At 39.4% G+C, this 22,866-nt stretch overlaps 1 protein-coding gene across 2 annotated transcripts in view; it reads right to left on the minus strand.

The window, feature by feature from the left end:
- The window catches only part of RTN1 (reticulon 1), a 1,542,311-nt gene that overhangs the window by 1,075,757 nt on the left and 443,688 nt on the right, over positions 1-22,866 (minus strand). Inside the window, exon 2 of one of the 2 annotated variants that reach the window (XM_044074463.1) lies at positions 5,515-5,553. The exons of the other annotated variant lie outside the window; for it this stretch is intronic. Within the exon in view, the coding sequence (XP_043930398.1) occupies positions 5,515-5,553 (39 nt within the window). The remainder of the gene's footprint in view (positions 1-5,514; positions 5,554-22,866) is intronic. 2 annotated transcript variants of the gene reach the window in all.

A 22,866-nucleotide genomic window follows, 5' to 3' on the forward strand; every position in this document is an offset into this window, starting at 1 on the left:
CAGAGGCTCCCTTCACTCTGGAATAAAATCCCAGTCCAGGTTAGGCAGAGTCCCTCATTGACTCTCTTCAAGAGGAATCTTGATGAGTGGATGGGAGATACTAGGTTTACCCCGGGTATCACTTCTGTGTCACTGTTAGACAGAGGCACAGTATACTAACCTCAAAAAAGGGCATAGCAAAATTCATTTAAAATGGGTGGCGAAAGCCAAACACACTCTGGCTAGGCTAATAAATGCCCTAGGGCAGATAGCCTAGTATGAACCTATGAACCTATGTTCCTTTGACTACAGGAAGCAGCTCATCAACATCTTAGAGCTGTAATCCTTAAATAGAAAGTAGTAGGTAGATTCACTGGCTAGTCAAGACTTGCTTACATTCTTTTGGTACTCGTGTTTGGTGCTCATTATTATTGCACCAGAAAAGGTGTAATTGCACAGGCATCTACAGGCAGTGATGGATTAAGTGTACCCTGGAGTGTGGGGCCCCCATCTCCATACATTTTTTTGGGCCACACATAAATGTACATGTTCTTTTGGATTCACCTTCCTGATTTAAGGCCATTCGAACTACAATCATTATAAGTTCAGCAGTATGTTTATTTTATTTATTTATTTAACATTTGTTTTCCGGAAAAGTTTGACTGGGACAGAGTCCTTTTTCAGTGGATACCTGGGGAGAAGTGCTCCAGATGTGTGTCTTTGGAAGTACTAGGCTAACTGCCCTTGTGAGTCATTTTAAACCTAGCTAATTTCCCTTTCTGTGCTCAAAATAACCTATCTAATTTGGTTACAGATTGGCCTTACCCATCCCATGGTCAATAATTATATTTTACTCCTAATGAGAATAACTACGATCATACCATAAATAATTTGAGGGAAGCCATGCATGGGATAAAGCATTTAGGAGCTGCGTATTTCCATTACTAGTACAGGGGACAGTCCTTGGGTAAATTTCCCATTTTCCATCCATAGATCTAAGCTGCAATTGAATATGGACAGGGATTGACTTTGTTTTATGTGGATGGGTAGCCTGTTCCAAAGCAGCTGCATCCTCTGATATACATGTCCCTCCAAACTGTTTTGCTGATGTTACAGAAGAGGTTTAGCTCCCTAGACTGAGTATTTCTGATACCATTTGACTTGCTCATGTGCAGTAAATCCATCAGTAATGTGCCAAATAGTGCCTTCTATGTCAGACACAGGTCACCTCTTATAATTCAGTAATGTTTGTACCCATCAATTACTGTCACATGACTATGTACAATTCAAATGCCTGCTTGTAATAAAAAATGTCCACAGTAATGTTTTCTAACCTATTTTACACAAATACACACTAGTGTTGCAAAGCCAGACTGTTTAACTTGATCAAGACAGCAGGGTCAGCCATTCTCATCTACAGACAGCCCTATACCTAGCAATTCAAGTCAAGTCAGTGTTGACTGTGTACAGCTCAGAGACCGTTTAAAATTATACAGACTTCAGGCTCAGCCCTTTACATCTACACAGAGCTCACATACAGAACAATTATAGCTCTTTTGATAACTGCATACACTTCAGATGTGTGATTGTGGTAAAATTTAAACAAAATATTTATACCCATAATCACATACTTCAGCTCTGCTTTACACAAACACAGAGTATCTCAAGCATTCCAACTTATTTACACAAATGCATACTAGTTTTGCAAAGTCAAACTGTTAAACTGATCAAAAGACTAAAGGGTAACCCATAGACCCACCCAGCAGTTATAGCTGCTTTGTTGTTTACCCCTCATCTGATTGTGATGAAAGAATACCTCTTACAGCATGAATTAGGACAAAGGCGCAGAATCAGGGGGCATACTTTAAATATTATTTTTATGTATTCAGGAAGTTGTTAGAATAAAAGGGGTTGTATTAGAATGCATTTTCTGAAAAGAAGTGAATCCTAAAACTCAAACATTTGTCATTATTTAATGACTGCAGTTCTCATTGATTTATCATAAAACCATATATTTTATGAGGAGAAAACCAAAAATATGAAGCAAAATAAAGGGCATTCTGTAAACTGAAGGACAAGTGAGGTTTTTGGCAATTCAGCCTAGTTTCGCATACATGGTAGCCAGCCCACCGAGTACTCGTACTTATTTCTCACAAATACACTTTAATCCTGTAAAGGCAGATGGTTAACTGAGCAAATGGCAAGTGGCTAAGTTACCCTCATGCACAATCTCCCCTTCCAGCAGTTAAAACCACTTTGCTGTGTACACCTTATGGGACTGTCATACTTAATAATACCTCCCAACCTCTTAGAGCAAAAATCAGACACAACTCCCAAAAAAATAAATAAATAATAATGAGACACAAAGCACAAAGTCAGGGCAAGATTTTAAATATTGTTCAAAATCAGGGAGAGATTTTAAGTATTGCTCTTATATACTTAAAATGTTATCAGAATAACAGTTTTTGCACTGGAATATATTTTAAGAAGAATTTGAAGTCTACAAATGAAAGTGACTGAAACAGTTCTCAAGAATGTATCATGGAGAGAACAAAAATATGAGACACATATCTCACAATTTCTTTGCTCAAGAATTCTGGACAAAGACAAAAATGATGTGAACACAAAGACCCAAAATCAGGAACAATTTTTTAAATATTCATAGGTAGCTACTAGGCATGCAGTCTAGGAGACCACTAAGGATCTTTGCCTAAAATGCCAATTAACCCCAAAGCAATGTCTGGTTAAGTTACTTACCCAGGGTTACACAAGTGAAGGCTGCGAGAATCAAACCCTGTACTAAAGGAAATAGCTCACTGACAGCTCATAGTCTTCATCCTCTACAATAATTGCTAGATTGATTACATATTACTCTAATTCACTCAAAAAGTTAAAAGAACAACAGGGTTTGCATCAGTATGCATTTTCTGAATGACAAGAAATATGAAACTCAAAGTTTTTGCATTATTGAAGGACTATAATCACCAGGGACTTACATTAAAAACAAAACTCTTAGGGCAGACAGCACAAGAAGCTGAAGAAAAGTGGTCCTTTCTGCAAAATCAGAGACAGTTCAATATGGTGCTATTAGGAACACTTAAGAGCTACACTAACCCCCCACCCCCACCCATCCCGAAAAAAGAAAAAAATTACCTCACATTTCACAGCACTCCTATACATGCTCAAAGTCTTTATGGAGAGAGACACTAACTTTGGGCATTCAGTCTTATGTGCAGCACATCCATTCAGTCAGTACAAGAGAATTTCAAGAGATTTGCATACAGCTGAATGTTAAACTTTGGTCAAACTTGGAGTACCGCACATGTTTGAATGGAGTTTGTCACCCTAGTATAAAAATATAGTTGTGGGGATTTTTTAATCTTTTTTTTTTTTTCTACTTACTTGTACATTGAAAAATTTGTATGGGCAGATATCGGACCCTTGAAGCTATGGGACCAGGCATCCACCCCTTTTAGACCCTTATTGGAATCCACCTTTGACTGCAAGTGTATATAGACTATACACAGCAGAAAACATTTGACGAGTGATGTCTACAAAAATGGGTCTGAATATGCTTATTCTGTACTCATCTCAAAAATTATGCAAATGATATTGGTGTGTACCCATTCCTAAAACAGTGATGTGTGTAAACTAAGGAAGCACCTGGATGTGAGACATCCTTCTCAAAGACTCTAAAGCATTGTGATCATGACATGCTCAAGTCTCAACTTGATGTAGTAGAACCTTTTCCTTGACCTGGTTCTTCATAATGGATGTGACTTCACTGTAAGAAATGAAAGAAGAAAATCATGTCATGAAATATTGCTTTGCTAGCAGTCACAGTGTTGAAGCCGATTAGAGATAATGTCAATTCCATCTCGCATCTACTGTCAGACAAATGTAAATGCATTAATTGGAGTTTGTAATCAGTCAGGATGTCTATCACTGGATGGAGTACTGCTGGCAGGGTTGAGATCGAGTCATCAGTCTGTCAGTTTGTCTGTGTGTCTGTCTATCTGGAGCTGAACAAGCATTTGGAGATTTAGATCAATGTCTTTTCATTAAACACTCAGAGGGACTGCCTTACCCGCCTGAGCCTACTGGTGGCCCTGGAAGTGGATACAAATACCAGATTAAAACAATTTAGTCAGCCTGGAACATTGGGAAGCATTTCTTCACACAAAGAATGATGGATGGTGAAGTGACTTGTCAGAATGAGTAGTAAAATTTAAAGAGCGGTGACATTTTACAAGCTTTGAATATCATGAGTGAGAGAAAGCTGAAAGGATACTTGCCCTAGCCCAGCAGCAACACAGTCTCCTGCCAGCATTTTGTAAGATAAAATAATGTATTCATAGGCAGAAAGAAACACTGATGTATAGGTACACATTGCTTATTTTTTGTTGCAGACACTTTTAATGCCAGAGTAATTAAAACTAGTCTGGACATGTATGCTTTTTCTTTTTCCACTTTTTGAGAAATTAATAAGTCATGGCAATATTGTTTTGTATGCATCCATGTTCTGTCTTGCGGAAAGGGCTGTAAGAGAATTTAATGATGATACAACAATGCAGGTTAATAGCACTGACTTAGGACCATTGTTTGGTCCATTAACTCATCAATTTTCGCATCCATCTATTTTTCCTTGTATATGCATTATCATCATATTTATGTTACAAGCTACAAATGACTTTTGGAAGAACTGTAGTAAGAAAATAAAATAAGAAAAAAATAGCATACATTTAAACTGTGGAAAAAGACTCATAATTTAGTAATAGTGAATATTTTTGTTTTTATGCCCCCTCATTTCTAGGAAAGTTCATTTTCATTTACATTCTTGAAGGTTTTTTTAAGTCTTTATAGAAATGAACAATTAAGGGAGCTGAATATTTATCTTTTCATCATTACAGAGGGCAATAACAAACACTGTTGGCAATATAGTAAAGCATGCATTTAGACATAGGTGCAGAATTACATTTTGTGAATACTAGCTTCTACCTCATCTGTATGTCAACATTTGTTTGTGGCCATGGCATTGTACATGACATCTTTCAAAAGTTGCTCAAGTACAATAATGAATCTGTTTTTTATAAGTTTGCAGAAATTATACAAAAAATCTTTGATATGTGAGAAAAAAATAACTTCATAAAGTTCAGGCATGCAAACTAGATGTATTTTAAAAATGTATTCTTTACTTTATTATGAAAACACAGCACCAACACAGACATCATGTGTTCCTAAATTACTAATTCTTTAAAATGGGGATCTAGAGACATTTCTATTTCTAGAAAATTGCATTGACTTCCCAAGTGTGACTAAGGCAATGTTCAAGCATTGTGTAAACCATTGTCGACAACATATTTTTATTCTTGCATCCATAAGACATGTACATCAGTATATGGACCACTACAGCAATCTTAAATTTAAATTGTGTTTAAGCTATTACTCTATCAACTTTGTAAACATATTTTAACACAGAAACAAAGATAACCTAATTAAAGAAATCTATGAATGAAAATATTTGGGTTACAGTACCTTTTAGTTGTGAGTTCTCTAAAAGTGAAAGCTGTTCCCCTAAAAATAAAACAAATTGCTGTTGGTATTGTTTCTTGAAACTATTCACAATAATTGCTTGCTTTCTTAATTCTATAAACTAGCTTCATGACTTGCAATACAAAGAAAGGCATCATTACAGACTTTAATGTAAGCAAAGATTGCTTGGATCATTAGTTTATGTTGGATAAATCCTAATTAACATACCCCAAGAATATTCCATTCCCAGCAAGAATTTATATATATATATTTTCCACACATTCCCAAAAAGCTGCATTGCTTTTGAACTCATTCTCATCAGAAAGGCAGTATTATGACTTTAACACCACCCCTTCCATAAGAAAATTATTCCTCATATGTCTCTGAGCCAGCCACAGTTCTACCTTCATATTGTGCTCTCTTGTTATGACATACTATATATTTTTTCTCTAAGATTCTTCTACCTTAGCATCTGCTAGACATCTAGCACATCTGAAAACAGGCCACAGGCCTAGTGGGATTACTCAATCAACAAAAAATAAATACTTGAAGGAATGATTGAATGAATGCATATATACATAAATCAATAACACATCCATTCTCTTCCATTTTTACTCAAGGATAAATCGAAGTTCTTTTAGCCCGTCTCTACCTCAGTTAATATAGTGCATGTCTTGTAGTCTTTTAGCTGCATTTTGCAGAGCCCGTTCCTCTCTTCCAAGGTTCTTGTGGATATACGATGTCTGAATGTACATACAATAATCTTGAAGCTATCTTACCAAAAGGTCCTAATAAAATTGCATAGTTCATGTTTTTCACTTTTTTATTCCTCTGCATGTGAATTAATTCATCATCATCCCCCTTTTTCCCATTTTTTTCTACATGGGATCGGGGTATCATGTTAACTGTCGCCAGCTCTCTCGATTCAGTGCCACACTCCTGCCTTCTTCAACACTCATGACTGACTGTCACAGATCTTCTTTCACACAATCCATCCACCTCTTTGCTGGATGTCCTCGCTTCCTCTTACCTTCCTTCCTGTCTGTACAAAATCTTCATCACCAGATTGTCTTCTGCTTTTCCACACATGTGCCCAAACCACCGTAATCTATTCTCTTTGACCTTTTCTGCAACTGGAGCTAGTTTGGTTTCTGCTCTTATGTACTCATTTCTTCGTCTGTCCCACAGTATGTATCCTACCACCTTTCTCAGGCACTTCATCTCCATCAACTCTAGTTTTTTCAACTGTTCAGGCTTTACTGCTCAGGTTTCTGTATCATACAGTAGTACTGGTTGCACCACTGTCTTGTACACCTTACTTTTCAGCTTCTTTGTCATTCTTCTGTCATAGACTACATCTGATACTCTATGTCAGCTGGCTGCAGCCCCTCTGATGCTAGCTTTGACCTCTTTATTCAGACTCCCCTTCTCCTCAACCACCCCTCCCAGATACTTGAAACTGCTTACCTGTTCCACTATCTTCCATTCTATCTCTATTCTCAGCTTCTTATGATGTCCCCAATTTGCTGCCATTACTACCTTCTTATCTGTGCTTAATTTCATCCCATGTGCCTTCAGATTTGCATTCCATTCTCCTATCATTTGCTGAAGTTCTAGCTCAGAGTCTGCCTGTACTGCCACATCATCTGCATACAGCAGCTTTCTTGTCTGTCCTCTCCAACCTGTTTGGTAATGTAGTCCATCACCTGTATGAATAGCAGTAGGCTCAGAGCTGAACCCTGGTGTACACCCACTCCCACTGGGAACCCCTCTATGAGGCACAACACTGTTGGTACTTGAGTCATTGGGTCCTTGTACATAGCCTGCACTAATTCTACCAATGTTTCTGGGACTTCAAACCACCGCAGTACTCCCCAGATCAGCTTTCTTGGGAACTTGTTATATGCTTTCTCCAAGCCTAGGATTTCCCAGTTGGACTCTCTCCTCATCTTTAGCTTCTTCTCAAGTATCTGTCTCAATGCAAACATTGGGTCAATTGTGCTGCAGCCTGATCTGAATCCGAACTGCTCATCTCCCATCTTACATTCTGCTACTCTGCGTATCCACTTATCAATCAACCTTCTCCAGAACTTTCATGCAATGTGGTAGGAGTTTGATGCCTCTGTACTGCCCACAGTTGTGGATGTCCCCTTTGTTCTTGTACACTGGCATAAGTATGCTTATTCTCCAGTCATCTGGGATACGCCTTTCTCTCCACACTGCTATTAGTACCCTCAGGAGCCATTTCTCCCCTATCTCACCCAGCATCTTTATCATATCTTCTGTGAACTCATCTGAGCCTGCTGCTTTCCCTGACTTCATCTTCCTTAGTGCTGTTCTTACTTCTTCTAAGGTGGGCCCCTCTTCTTCTCTCATTGTAGGCTGTTTCTGGGGCACTACAGCTTCTGTGGGGTTTTCTTCATTCAGAAGCTGCTGGAAATATTCCTTCCATCTGCCTTTGATGTCCTTTGGACTGGTGAGCAGGTTGTTGCTGGCATCCCTTATGAAGAGTGTCTGACTGTCTTCTTTATCTTTCTGTCTTTGCCTTGCAATCTGGTATATAGTCTTTGTGCCCCTTACTGAGTCACTTTCCAGAAGTTGGTAGAGTGCCTCTGATGTCCTATTTTTTGCTACTGCAACTTCTTTCTTAGCTTCTTTGTTAGTCAACTAGTATTCCTTCCCAGCCTGGTCAGTCTTTTCTATCTCCCACTTCTTCCTGCACTCCTTCTTTCTTTTGATGACTTTCTGGACTTCTGTATTCCACCACCAGCTTTCTTTATGCTTATGTGAATTAACTGTCATCCCAAAAAAACTTTCCTGCTTTCTCATATTGTGTGTTCCTTTAATGTCACTTGCTATGAGAAAGGCATTTCCCTTTGCACTTTGTTTTTATTACTACTACTATAATATCCGGCTAGAATTGATGTTCACTCGGTGCATAGCTCAAGCATGCATAGCTCCTGTTGGAGAATGCAAGAAATACGTATTATACATGTTTATATGACCCATCTAATATTACTAGGCAACTATTACTGCTCAGCTCAGTTGCACTGCATGTGTTTCTCAGCACATATTACAGTAGCACACTGAGAAAATGTGGGGTACAGATATTTTTCAATCACACACCTATACTGAGAATGCAGTTTAAGAAGTAAGGATTAACAAAGTATTATAAGTATTGGTATATATGCACATTTTTTCCACTTTGCACAAGAAAGTGCTGCAGTATACAAGTACTCTATCAGAAAGTGTACTTGGGTGGCTGAAATCATATTGTCACAACTATCAGCATGTGGGCTAAAGGTAGTATATAGGATAGTAGGACAGGGGGTAAGAACATCCAGTGGGAAACATATGAAGGGAAGACCTAGGTAAATGTAAGATGGGGGGCAGTAAGGAAGGATATTTTTTTTTTTCTGAACAAAGAGATAAGGAATGCTGAGTTAAGGTATGCAAGAGAAAACTGGATATGGAAAGGTACAGGGCAGTTTTCAGAGGCAAACTCACACAAAACAGTGCAGGCAAATAGGGGTTGTTGTGCACACATGACAGTGGAGTAACAAGGGATGGATACATACATACAGAGACAAATCGCAAATGATAATTGGGAGGGCTGGACCATGCATAAAGTAAGCCCAGCAACCTTGTGAGCGAACCTCATTTCTGCAGCTTTTATGTATGATTTTATCCATTCAGTCACTACCCAAAGCTGTTGACCAATGCTGAGAATAGGGGCTTAGACTGACCAATAAGTGGAGATCCTTGTCCTAGAATGCATCTTTGGCTTCACCACCATGATTCATTTCAGCGCCTGCAGCACTCCACCTGCTGCACCTGTCTGCTTGTCCATCTTCAAATCTCCACTAAGCTCACTTGTGGACAGACCCCCTTATTACATAGACATCTCTGCCTGAGGTAGCTGCTCCCTCCTCACCTGTACACATATTTGATAGTCATTGCTGAAAAATAATACCCTTGATAATTATCTGAAAAGGTCAACAGTTCATTTCATAATGTCATATAAACAGATTTTGTTGAAAACATATGATAAAATATTGAAAACTGCCAGTGTTGTTAACCTGCTTTTGCATGATAAACAATTTTGCAGATTCAGTAGTTTTCAATGTTTTTACCGAAGGTTAAGGCTACAACCACTATGTCACCTCATGTTGTTAATGTGGCAGTAGTTAAAGATAAAAATGTTCTTATAGTATAGAAGGAGTTAGTTTCATTTGCTGTGCTACAATGTCAATGTCAAGGGTAAGGGTATAAACATCCACTGACGTTAGGTGTGCTATTTCATAATGGAAGCCTCATTGTTCTGACAGTTCAAGCACTTTGCTGTCAAACTTAAAATTTAACAATTTCCTCTGAGTACTTAATGAACATGACAGCTGTCATTTTTCAGTGCCAAGTCAACACTGATATTGACTGGTTGATACAGCAATGAAAAAACTTGTCGCAATGAAGTTTAAAATGATAAAGATGTGTCCTGCTATCGCCTGCAGATTAAACTGTAGGAAAAATAGCAATCTGTAAAGAGAGGAAAGGATTGCAGATGCTCAGTGACAATGAAAACAATCTAGAAGAGACATCAAACATGACAGCAACAACCACCACTGGAGCAATTCCTGGTTATCCTATTTGTATAATTCCTACATCAACCAAGTCATCTGACATAGGTTGGTATTAAGTTAACAGGCAGCAATCAAGTACCTGGTCAAATAACATTTGTATTAAAATCTTCTCGCTCACTAAATAATTCCCCAAATTGTGTACAGCTGTTGAGCAGTTTTCTGTCTGAGCACTGCATGCACACACACGCACACACATGCACACACACACACACACACACACACACACACACACACACACACACACACACACACACACACACACACACACAGTATATACTGTCACTGTCTCGCTCATTCTCTGCATCTTTCTTCCTTACAAACACACACACACACACACACACACACACACACACACAGTCAACTATGCTCATAGTACAGGCATACACCCAAACGTAATACACACACACACACACACACACACACACACACACACACACACACACACACACACACACACACACACACACACACACACACACACAGTATATACTGTCACTGTCTCGCTCATTCTCTGCATCTTTCTTCCTTACAAACACACACACACACACACACACACACACACACACACTGCTGTTTCATTCAAAATGTTGTTCTATGGTTTAGCAGACTGCTAATAGATAGTAATCAAATCGGGCAAACTGGAGACTGTATGACTGTGCTTTGTCAGGGTAGAGCATTCAGGATTCAATTTTCAAAAATTTATGAGCTCAAAAATATGAACAGATTCTAGATGTTTGCCAATATTGAATTGCTGAACTTTACTGACCCTTATAGATTCATTATTCAAGCTAAATTAAGCATATAATCCTAATATGAACTGATATGGTCAATAGATGTGAGTCAGATAAAACTTTCAACTTCAAATACGTAAGCTTTTTTTTTAATGGTGCTTCATTCTTAAGCACCATTTATTCGATGAAACTAAAATATGTGAATGTGAACATATATTAACAGGGTCCCGATCTACATAAGACAGAGCCCCTCACTATCACTCTTCAGCAGTTGTTTTACATTAGGAAGGTTTGTGGCCTGCACTCTGCTGGCAGGACAGGTAGCTTAGATCCTTCTAAGTTGGGAACTGCTGATTGAGGGCTCAGTGTCTGTTATTCTAAAAGTGTATTAGTTCTAGTTTAAGCACTTGGGCTTCAGGCCAGTTATTTTACATTAAGAAGATTCGTGGTCTGCACTCTTGTGGGAGGAGAGGCTGGACTCTGCCCTTCTGAGCTGGGAATTTCTGGTTAAAGGCTTATAGTGCCTGCATATTTCAACTGTTTCATACTGAAATTGGTACACCTTGTTTGCTGTAGCATAGACTAGATCCAGGCCTGATGAATCTAGCTTTGTTTGTGTGCTTGTTGTTTGTGTGCTTGTTGTTTGTTTGCTTGTTATTTCCCTGAAACGCTAATACCACCTAAATCGCAGCTTTTCAGCGCTTCTGTGGATCCCTAGTGATATCTGCATTGCTTACTGTACTTATTTCCTTGTTTCACTTAAAAGAAAGTTACTGTTTGTTGTTTTTGCATTTAAGTTACCTGTAACACATTGCATTTACGTTACCTGGCACTTGCTTACTAAAGCAATTATATAAGTCAGCACTAAAAAATTAAAAGCACTACACCCTCACAAACTCCCCTTGAGTACCTTGTTCCCCATTGGCCCTTTTTTTTCAATTATAAAGGAATTCCCAATACTATTCTAGCATGTCCAAAGGTCAGTTGTCAATCTCCTCTCTGGTCCAACTGGTGAATCTGGGAATCTTGAGGCAATGTTACAACTGCCTCATGTACACAGGCAACCCTCTCTTCCTCCCAACAAATTCCAACACATGTGAGAGATGCATCCATATAGCCAAATTGGAGGCTAAGCTCTCTCAGCTCAGTACTGGCGTAACCGGTCAGGAGAAGAAGGAAACCACACTCACTACAATTCCAGTCTCACATAAACCTACCACGACAGCAAACCAAACACATAAACACACAAAAACATACTCGGAGGCTCTAAATAAAAATCTGCCTAAGCAGCAGAGACCTCCAAAGCAGACACCCAAGCAACCGCTACCCCAAAACAAAACACGTGCTACACATAGCTCACAAAGCCAGTGTGCTGAACAGTCACAGCCCTTAAGGCTAAACAACACACCTGATACACTTGTAATAGGTGACTCTGTCGTCAGGCACACTGACGTCCCACTCACCAGGCTGAACGAGGAGAAGGTCACAGTGAGCTGCCTGTCGGGCACTAGGATCCGCCACATAACACAAGCACTCAGGTCACTCCAAGGCAAGTACAAATATGACTCAGTCATTGTCCATGCTGGTGTGAATGACCTGAGACGTACCTCCCTGGACTACATGAAAAGAGACATAGAGGAGCTCTCTGAGCATGTGGCCCAGGCAGGTATGACCCTGCCCTTGAGTAGCATCTTACCCTCATCAATAATGATGCCACAATATGAAGACAAGATGATCTATTTCAACAATTGGCTTAAGTATTGGTGTCATTCAAAGGGGATCCAATGCCTGTCAGCCTGGGATGACATGCTCAACAAGCCACGATGCTTCGCTAGGGACGGCTTGCACCTGTCACCCCTGGGCTTTTGGATATTGGCAAAGGCTCTTGCTACCCCCATAGTGTCTTTTTTAGGCAAGGCTCAAAAGACAAACCCACCTCCATAGGTATCACAAGGGGTAAGAAACTAAGAGTAATGCTACTCAACCCCAGAAGTCTAAACCTCAAGATGCACGCACTCGAAACTCTCCTTAGCATGGAGAACATCGATATCTGTGCAGTAACAGAAACCTGGTTCAAGGCTCCCGAGAGCACCCCAGCACTACCAGGTTATACCTCATACCATGCTTTTCAGCCCCAAAACTTGGACCAAACCACAAAAGGAGGGGAAGTATCAATATTCGTCAAAGATACCCACACCTCCAGGTTGGTGGCACAGCACGAAGCATCAGAGACTATCCATGTGCAACTAACAGTGGGTAAAACTGCCTTCCTGTTTGTAGCCTGCTACAGACCACCCTCCCAAACCCAGGAACCCCGCTCGGCCTTCATGAGAACACTGGAAAATATGAAGGTCTCTCCAAACACCATTATATTGGGCAACTTCAACTACCCAAACATAGATTGGGAGCATTACTGTAGCTCCAACACCCTAGCCCAAAGGTTCCTAGAATTTATAAACTCAAATGCTATGGAACAACTTGTTACCACTCCCATAAGAGGGGAAAACATACTGGACCTGATCATTACCAACATGGGGACTCTATGCTCCAGACCAGAAGTGTATCCCTCACTGGTAAGATCAGACCATAAACTAATCTCACTGGATATTCACATCCCGACCCCACCTCCTGCCCAGAAAACCACAGTGAAAAACTTCTCTAAAGCAAATTTCACACTCCTCAAAACTGAGGTGGAATCCTTCAAAGCCCCCGGGCCTGTGGAAAATACGGCCCAGACCGCAGAATCCTTTATAAATGCATTCTATGAACACCTTCAGGAATGCATGGATCATGCAATCCCAAATAAATCCAAGACCCAATCCTCCAAAGGCAGACGTCCTGTCTGGTGGATCCCAGCCATAAACTAACTATACAATAGAAGGAGGAAGCTACTAAATAATAAAGCAAAATCCCAAAAAGGGAAGGCATCTCTGATCAATATTCGCAAAAAACTACGGGCACTCATAAAATCGTCTAAGGTCAGCTTCGAGAGAAAAATTGCACAGGACACTAAGGATAATCACAAGGCTTTCTTTAGTTATGTTAGGAACCTGGGTGGGAATTCCCAGATATGCTCAGAATTAGTCCAAAATGACAAAAAATACACCGAACCCACAGACATTGCCAACATCCTAGCTGACAGGTTCAGCGCAAACTTCTCCCCCCCACACCAAAAGGGCAAATATCTATCCCAGCAGAGTGCTGCCCCCCTGACATCTCAGATGCTCAGGTAAGAGCCGCCCTCTCCAAAGCAAAAAACACAGCATCAATGGGACCAGACGGTGTCCCAGGTTGCATCCTACATGAACTCCAAGAAGAGCTAAACCCAAACATAAAAGTACTGTTCAAGCTCAGCCTTACTACAGGATATGTACCCAAAGAGTGGCATACAGCAACAGTGGTCCCTCTCCACAAAGGTGGTGCCTCAACGGATCCTGGAAACTATCGCCCCATAAGCCTGACTAGCTTCGTCTGCAAAGCTATGGAAAGGATCATCATGGACCTCATAAATAAAGATATTGGGGACCTACAGACACTGGATCCTACCCAGTTCGGCTTTGTTAAGGGCAGATCCTGCCTCTTAAACCTGGTCGATTTCTTTGAAACAGTCACCAAGGCCATTGATGAGGGGAAGGTGGTCCACACAGCCTACCTGGACCTTGCAAAAGCCTTCGATACAATACCCCACTTGGGCATTATAGATAAGCTCACCAGCTTAAATATAAACCCCTATGTCACTAGATGGGTTGCAAACTGGCTCAAGGACAGAACCCACATGGTTAGAATTGCTGGAGCCATGTCAGACTCCAAACCAGTTACAAGTGGCATCCCACAAGGCTCAGTCCTGGGACCTCTCTTGTTCGGTATATATTTCTCGGAGGTACAGGCCAACACGGAAGGACTGTGGCTGACCAAGTTCGCAGATGACTGCAAACTGGGCGCCATAATCGACTCTCCAGCCGACACAAGCATCCTCCCAAAGGGCCTCATAGAAACAGATAACTGGTGCCAGAGCCATGGCCTCAAGCTAAATGCCAAAAAGTGTATAGTCATCCCCTTTGGCAAAAACAAAGTGCCCACAAATTACCACATAGGTGGTAATCCATTAAGTACAGAAGAAGTAATTAGGGACCTGGGGACCCAAGTTGATAGCAGTCTCTCATTTGACAACCACGTGGCCAAAGTGGTTAGAAAATCATTTTATATAGCCCACCTAATCATGAAGGGATTCACATCTAGATCAGGGGAGGTCATCGTGCCTCTTTACTCATCCCTCATCAGGCCCATAATTGAGTACAATGCCCCTTTTGGGATGTACCTTACCAGACACCTGCAGCAACTGGAAAGACCCCAAAAGTACCTCACCAAGAGGATCAAAGGGCTCAAACAGATGCCATATGCTGCCCGGTTAAAGAAACTCCAGCTCTACTCAGTGGCATACTGCCTGTTCAGGGGCGATCTGTGCCTGATGTATAAAGCCATTTCCAACCCGGAATTAATGGACATGCTGCACCTCAGAAAATCCAAATCCCATCGAGCTACGCGCTCGAGAGACTTGAACCTCAGCACTGAAATAAATAGGACATGCTGGAGGAGCAGATTCATAACCCAGAGGCTCCATTCACTCTGGAATAAAATCCCAGTCCAGGTTAGGCAGAGTCCCTCATTGACTCTCTTCAAGAGGAATCTTGATGAGTGGATGGGAGATCGTAGGTTTAACCCAGGTATCACTTCTGTGTCACTGTTAGACAGAGGCACAGTATACTAACCTCGAAAAAGGGCATAGCAAAATTAATTTAAAATGGGTGGCGAAAGCCAAACACATTCTGGCTAGGCTTATAAATGCCCTAGGCCAGATAGCCTAGTAAGAACCTATGAACCTAAGAGGAACCTTGATGAGTGGATGGGTAACAGAAAGTTCACACCGGGGATCACACCAACAGCACTACTAGATAGGGGCCAAGGGTACTAGCTGCTAGTACAAGGGTCTAGGGAACTACTAAAGGGGTGGTGAATACTGCACAATGTGGCTGGGCTAATATATGCCTTCGGGCAGATAGCCCAGTACCAACCTATGAACATATAAAGACAATTTATTGCAACATTTGAAATATATCTCACTCATAAAAAATATTAAAAAGCACACATTTAAAATGTAGAGCAGCAAGTAAGCACAGTTTTAAACAAGTATAAATATTTGAAAAACAAAATAAATTTAGATACAAGACAAACATGCTAGTTTGGCAACAAACAAATACATAAAAATAGCAACCCGAAACACAGCCCAAGAACTTTAAAGTACAAGCTGCCATACAACAGTAGGTAATGGCAGCACATCACTCCAAGTCTTCTGACAAAGCCATAATATGACAATTAAACAGTCCACCAGAACCAACAAAGGTTCAACCAAGAAAATAAAATGAAATTCGAACCACATTGTGCACTGAATGAATACTCAAGATCTGAAACACGAAGATTTATTCAACCAACAACAGACTAAGCATATGCTTTCACCAGCAACCTGGCTTCTTCAGAGTCTGACAGTAAAACTGCTTCATAGCTCAAATGAATGAGTGAAAGCGCTTATCTGACCTGCAGTGGAATTAAAGTTGGATTTTAACCTGAGGATTTTGCCTTTCATTTGGATTTTAACCTGAGGATTTTGCCTTTCATTTCTACTTGTGACTTTGCATCAGCCTAGTTGCTCCTTTTGGTTTCATTAAAATAAATAAATAACCTTGTTTACTTTAAATAATCCTGCCATATATCCTTCGAGGACTGGCCATATCTCTCAACCTCTTAGTGCAAGAAATCTGGACAAAGCCTGACAAAATGTGGGGACAAAAGCCCAAAAATAGGGACACACTTTAAATATTGCTCTTATAAACTTAGAAAGTTGCTAGATTTACAAGTTTTGTGTTAACATAAATCTTCTAAAGGATTTGAAGTCTGAAACTCAAATGTGTGTCATTATTTAGTGACTTCAGTCCTCAGATCATCCCAGTGATTTGCCCGAAAACCACAAATTTTATGAGCAACAGACCAAAAATATGAGGCAAAAATCTAGACATTCTGTGAAAATCTAGACAGTTGAGACTGGCTTATTTGTGTTACACCATGGCAGGATTACCTGTATAACATCCATGGGTTATTTACAGGCTCCATAACAAAAAAGAAGATAGAAGAAAGAGACATAAGATGACAAGAAAAAAAAATTCTTAGAATCATAATAGGAAGAAAAGACATCAGTGTCCATTAACATGAACTTACTCAATGTGAAAGGAACCCGCTTTGCTTCTAAAACGTACAGGATAAGAGTAACTATTAATGCCCTGTATGCCTAGGCATCGAGTAACTATTGCCACAAAAGGATTATTCTTAAGCCTAGTAGCAATAACATGGCTGAATACGACATGGCAGTACTTGATTTAGGAGGCTAAACTGGAGAGTTAACAAGCACAATAAATGCTACTTCTTTTCACGGGCTTACAAAACAGGAATATAGTATGTCAGGTGACTAGCTTTGTTAAGATAAGCTTGCACTTAAACACAGCCTTAGCACAAACTCTTGAATGGGTGAAAGAGCTACATGGAAGAATAAAGGCCACTATCTCACAAGCACATCAATGAATTAAACTTTCCAACAAAGCAAGATGAAGCGGAAAAAAGCTGCAATGTTTCTCAAGGGACATGGCTGAACATATTGGAGAGAAGAACAGGATTTAAGCAGCTGAAATGAAACACAGAGCAATACAGGGAATTATATCAGGTGAAACAGAAGGCAATGAAGACTATTAGAAGTACAGAGACTGTGTGAGGAAAGATGTACTGCTAAAAATCTGTATAAACTATTGTATATATTTTAAGGACTGCAGGGAAAATATATAATTGATAAGGATGGTAGACCAGGTGGAAAGAAAATGCTCAAATAATGACAAAGAAAAGTTTGAAATAGTATTAGATTTTTCCTACGGTAAGTGGCAGAAAGATATATACCAGATAAAAATGTTCTAGCTGAAGAAGTTTTTCCAAGGCCTTCTACAGAAGAAATATGTGTGACAGGCAAATAAAAAAGAACACTTCTAAATCTCTTTAAAAATCAAGGGAATATGACTAGTCTATCCAGTACTAAATGTAGGCAAAAATTATTTAATTTGACAAAAGTGGCACCGAGGCAGATATAATGGGTAATAGACTTGTTGTCCTTACCTCTACAGGAGGAAGATGTTGGAATTCCATACGAAGAAAATACCTGTTCATTATATGAAGGTCTTATATTCAATACAGTGTTCAACTAGGAGTCAGGTGCAAATTCATTACCAAGTTCACATAACACTAAAAATTGCCACAATCCTCACCTCCCTCAGTGCAATGGAAAGTCCACCCAAACACAGCAATCTGTCATATACCACTCCCACCAACCAAGAATATGTTCATTTATTAATGGGGATACAATCAATACAGATGACTGCAGAGTTTCTCTTCCTATAACAGGTCTATTTCACCTCCATATTCTCAATTACTACATTTGATTTCATGATATCATTCCCCAAAGCAGAAATACTGAGACAACCTCTTCCTTAGCTGGAATGCTAGCACAAAAGATCATAATGTTGATCACTACTCCTTTCACTTCTAACGTGCCCTGAACAAAACAGTAGAACTAAATGATTCATTGTGTGTGTGTGTGTGTGTGGGGGGGGGGGGGGCTTCAGGAACTGTCTGATACTTTGTTTAAGTCACTCTTAAGTAGCTTAGAGATGTTTTTCCAGGACTGGCAGAGAGCTCATATAACCTCCATATTTAAAAAAGACACAGAATGTACCAGGTAATTAAAGTTTTTTTTTCGCAGCCTGATCTCAACAGTATCACATATCTTGAGAATGTTTAGCCAACTAATGTCTTACGATTGTCTGCAGTACTGAATACAGGGATCCATCCGAGGTACATCATGCTTTTCTAACCCCTTCAGCTTTCACAGTGACGTCTGTTAACACTATAGCCAATGGACATCAAGCTTTCACAGTGACTTCTGTTAACACTATAGCCAATGGACATCAAGCTCACATGTTTGTCATTTTAAAAGACATTCATTCTGTATCCTGTATTGGGCTCCAGGTGTCTGCAATGGATGTTAACCTTCCTTTGAGAAACAAAGGAAGATTCCACAATGTAATAGTGTATGATGTTCTCCTTAAGTGAAATGTATCTCCACTGTTACTGCTTTGTCCTAACGCTTCTCATTTTCAATACATTCATCATAGATCATAGATATTACTGCAGGTCTTACTAATGTCTTCAACTCTTAGTTGATGCCACTAAGAATGTGACGCAGGTATCTGCACCTTTCTAGTGGCAGAACCACTTTCTAAGCAGTGATATACACATGGTATCGCAAAAGACATCAGTGGGCTAAGAAAAGATACCCAATCAATCTAAAATTAATTCTTTATAGTACATGCACTGCAGTGTTAAAACACAAACATCCAGTCAGACTGTCTCATGACTGACACCAGAAAATCAATATCAGAAGTGCAGACCACACAATACCAAAAGGACATGAGGGCCAGAAGACTGACAGAAAGCTAGCTAAATATGCAGGCACTTCAAAGGTCTTGAAAGAGAAATATGCATTTATATGTCTGTCTATTACAAATCTTTTATCTACTGCTAACAGTCTATGCAAAAAAATGCAGAACTGTTTTACCTCTGAAAAAGGAAATTATATCTCTTTAAAAAACTCCGTCTGAGTTCTATGTATCATGTCTGGTTTTCTGAATAGTATTTCACAGTCTAAAAAAAATACCGATGATAGTATACAGTTCTGTCTCTTACCTCCTTTTAGGGTTGTCAAATACGATGACTGCCTCAGCTGTCTTATCTTTCCTACATTCTACTCATCATAATGCAGGCATGCTGTAATCTCCGTACACGTCAGGCTCATTAAATATAACATCCCTTGTTTGGCGCACATTGGTCTGTCTTTTCCTATTGTTGGACAGATGGGTTTTGAACAGAAGCAGTTCTTTTGGCCAACAACCAGTACACCAGGTCATTTCTGGAATTTCATTCTGTGATGCACAACTGTTTTCATGTTCATCTTCAAAGCAACTGTTCAAATGCCAAAAGAGTTTTACCACATTTATATCAAGGTAAGTGCTCCGAACAAATTATGCTATTATCCCTGCAAATCCCCTGTCCACAAATAAGTAAATGGGTAAATATGTAAATAAGTAAAACAAAATCAGAATGTCATGTATTGCTATATTATGAAGCTAAACAAAACAGCATGTATGCCTTTTTACCAAGGCATGTTACACTATATACAATCAGAAGTGGGGAAAAAAAGTGTTAAATGAAATTTATGTGAAGCCCTTGCCCCAAAGACTCCTCCAATATCACTATGGTACCACCTATGGTCAGCTACAGTCTGTCACCTTCACGGATTAAAAGCCCACCTGACACTTTGATCTCCACCTAGGAAAATGAGAGACAGCTTGCAGCATGTATATATTAACAGAAGTAACACTTTAACAGGAGCTGGAAAATGTAGAGGATCAGGAGTCTTAAATAGTGTGTTTGTAAAACCCTGCCCCAAACAAAACACTTCTACATTTTTGGTAATTTACAGCTTAGTTAAGGTCAGTGCACAAAAATATAATTTACACATGAAGGCAGTCAATGTAGTCAGCCAGAAATGGTCTTCATCTACTAATGACTATTTATAAATTTAAAAATGTGTCTTTTAACACATCCTCATACATTTCAGAAGACATCCCTTCCCAGAATTGCTTTATTATTACATTATAAGAAACTTGACAGAACAAGGTGTGTCAGCAACCAGGGAAATACTGAAAACACCATGCCAGCAAACTTACAAACTTGGCTGCAGATTTAAGACAAAAATCATATGCAAATAATTAGATTGCACAAAATACTGCAGTTAAGTTAGTAGAAACAGAAATGTTGAAAATTAGATTGTAGGAATTCATAATTATAAATAATATATTCAACTATTGCTTTACCCCTCATGTAACAGTAGTAGATAGAATATATTTTCAGTTTATTATAACTATCACTATTGCTTAGATTTTTCACAGGTGATTTTTTTTAATATATTTATAGTGTAACAGGGCATGATTCTAAGCAGGGATTTTAAATATCCAAGAATCAACTGGACATTTTGTTTTTCAAATTCAAGGCACAACCATGATTTCATTAACTTTGTTATGCTTCATAATTTCACTCAATTAATTCATATATCTACATGGGACAAGATTACTGATTTAGTTCTTACTAACTGTAAACAAATGTTCTGCAGTACATGCTAACCTCCATTGGGTAATTGAGGCAATAACTGCTTGCCACTCAAAAAATTCCTTTTTTAAAAGATTACTACCTCATGTTATTAAAATCTATGATTTTAGTAATATAGATTTCATTAGTTTATATGACTGTATTACTAGGGTCCACTACAACACAGCAAGGTAAAATTTTGGTGGGACACCAACCTAAGTAAATTATGCAAGAAAAAAACGAGTTTACAAAAAATTTCATTTAAAAAAAAGAAGAGTAAGATAAAATTGTATGCACTACGATGACAGAAAAAAAAAACAACTTTGAAGTTAAAATGTCTTCCACCATTTTGAACAAGAAACATTTTATTAAATATCCAGTAAAAGACAGGAAGGTAGCAAACCCAGTATGTATTCCAGAAATAAAATAAACCAGGTGCTCCAATGGACCAGAACTCATATCCACAAAGCGTTTATTGTCTTACAGCTTAAAAAAGTTTAAAAACAAACTTCTGTTGTAAAAAAAAAAATCAAACAGGTTTAGCATTTTCGTCTTTCAAGTAAATGATCATCAGAACCATTGCATTTAGAGCAGCTAGGCTTTTATATGCAAAACAACACCCTTAACTGAGAGCAAATCATGAAACCAAGTCCTGCAATTAAAGCTACATACTCAGCTAGCATTCACCTAAATAAATATACCTAACAAATGGTTACAAAATAATACATCATGAATAAATAAGTAAAAATAATATGCATATATACAAACTGTGCTTGCAAAAGCTATACTACAAAAACAACAAACAAGTACATGTTCTTACGTACATTGCATCAACTTGTCTTTTGCCAGTTTGCATTTGGACAACCTATATTTTTATTGATCTTTCTTTTAACTCACTGGCAATAGAAACTGTCATTAATCCGCCATTGCACCCTGTTGTTCACACTATTGAACAAATTTGTGAAAAGGAGATTAGAGATTTACTACAACAAAGGTGCCAACACCACTACTACAATTTGTCATCTTATGAAAAGGACATTTTAACATCTATTATGTAAGACATTGCCTGACACAGTTGGTTGCAGGTGATGAATGTCAGGCTATACTCACAGGATGTTTACTCAGAGTGCACTGCCATGGTCCTGCATTTCCACTCTACCTCTGTCATGGGGCAGATTCAGCCCCAACATAAACAGCTGGCACAGTGGATGATAGCAACAGTCATGTCATACCATTCCAAACTGTCACTGTTGGATGTGATCCCTGGCAGCCAGTATAGTGGAGGCTGGTTTTGGTCACATAGTAGCATCCCAACTTTTTCACTGTAAAATTGCAATCCTGACACCAGCAACCACCCAGAGTACAAGGTAAGCGACTTCACCTCTCATGATCCTACCACGCATTTTAATGCAGAAGTCAAATGTAACTGTCCCCCACCTGGGCAAGTCATGATAACTATGGCCTGCCCATCCATAACCAGTGTGGATGTGTGGATGTTTCAGTCATACTGTGGGCAGACCATGCACTGTCCCTGCATAGCCTGACTATTGCATAATGCATCAGATTATGCATTCTGTGTCATGGCCCACAGTTGTGGACCAGATGCCACTGCTTTTCCACTGCCTTGGCTGTGGCTCCGCTGTCACATTCCCTTTGCCTTGATCACCTCCCTGCCTTGGTGTGTCACATAT

The sequence above is a fragment of the Protopterus annectens genome, chromosome 6.part0, assembly GCF_019279795.1.
Source record: "Protopterus annectens isolate FY-2018-M chromosome 6.part0, PAN1.0, whole genome shotgun sequence".
Classification (NCBI taxonomy): domain Eukaryota; kingdom Metazoa; phylum Chordata; order Ceratodontiformes; family Protopteridae; genus Protopterus; species Protopterus annectens.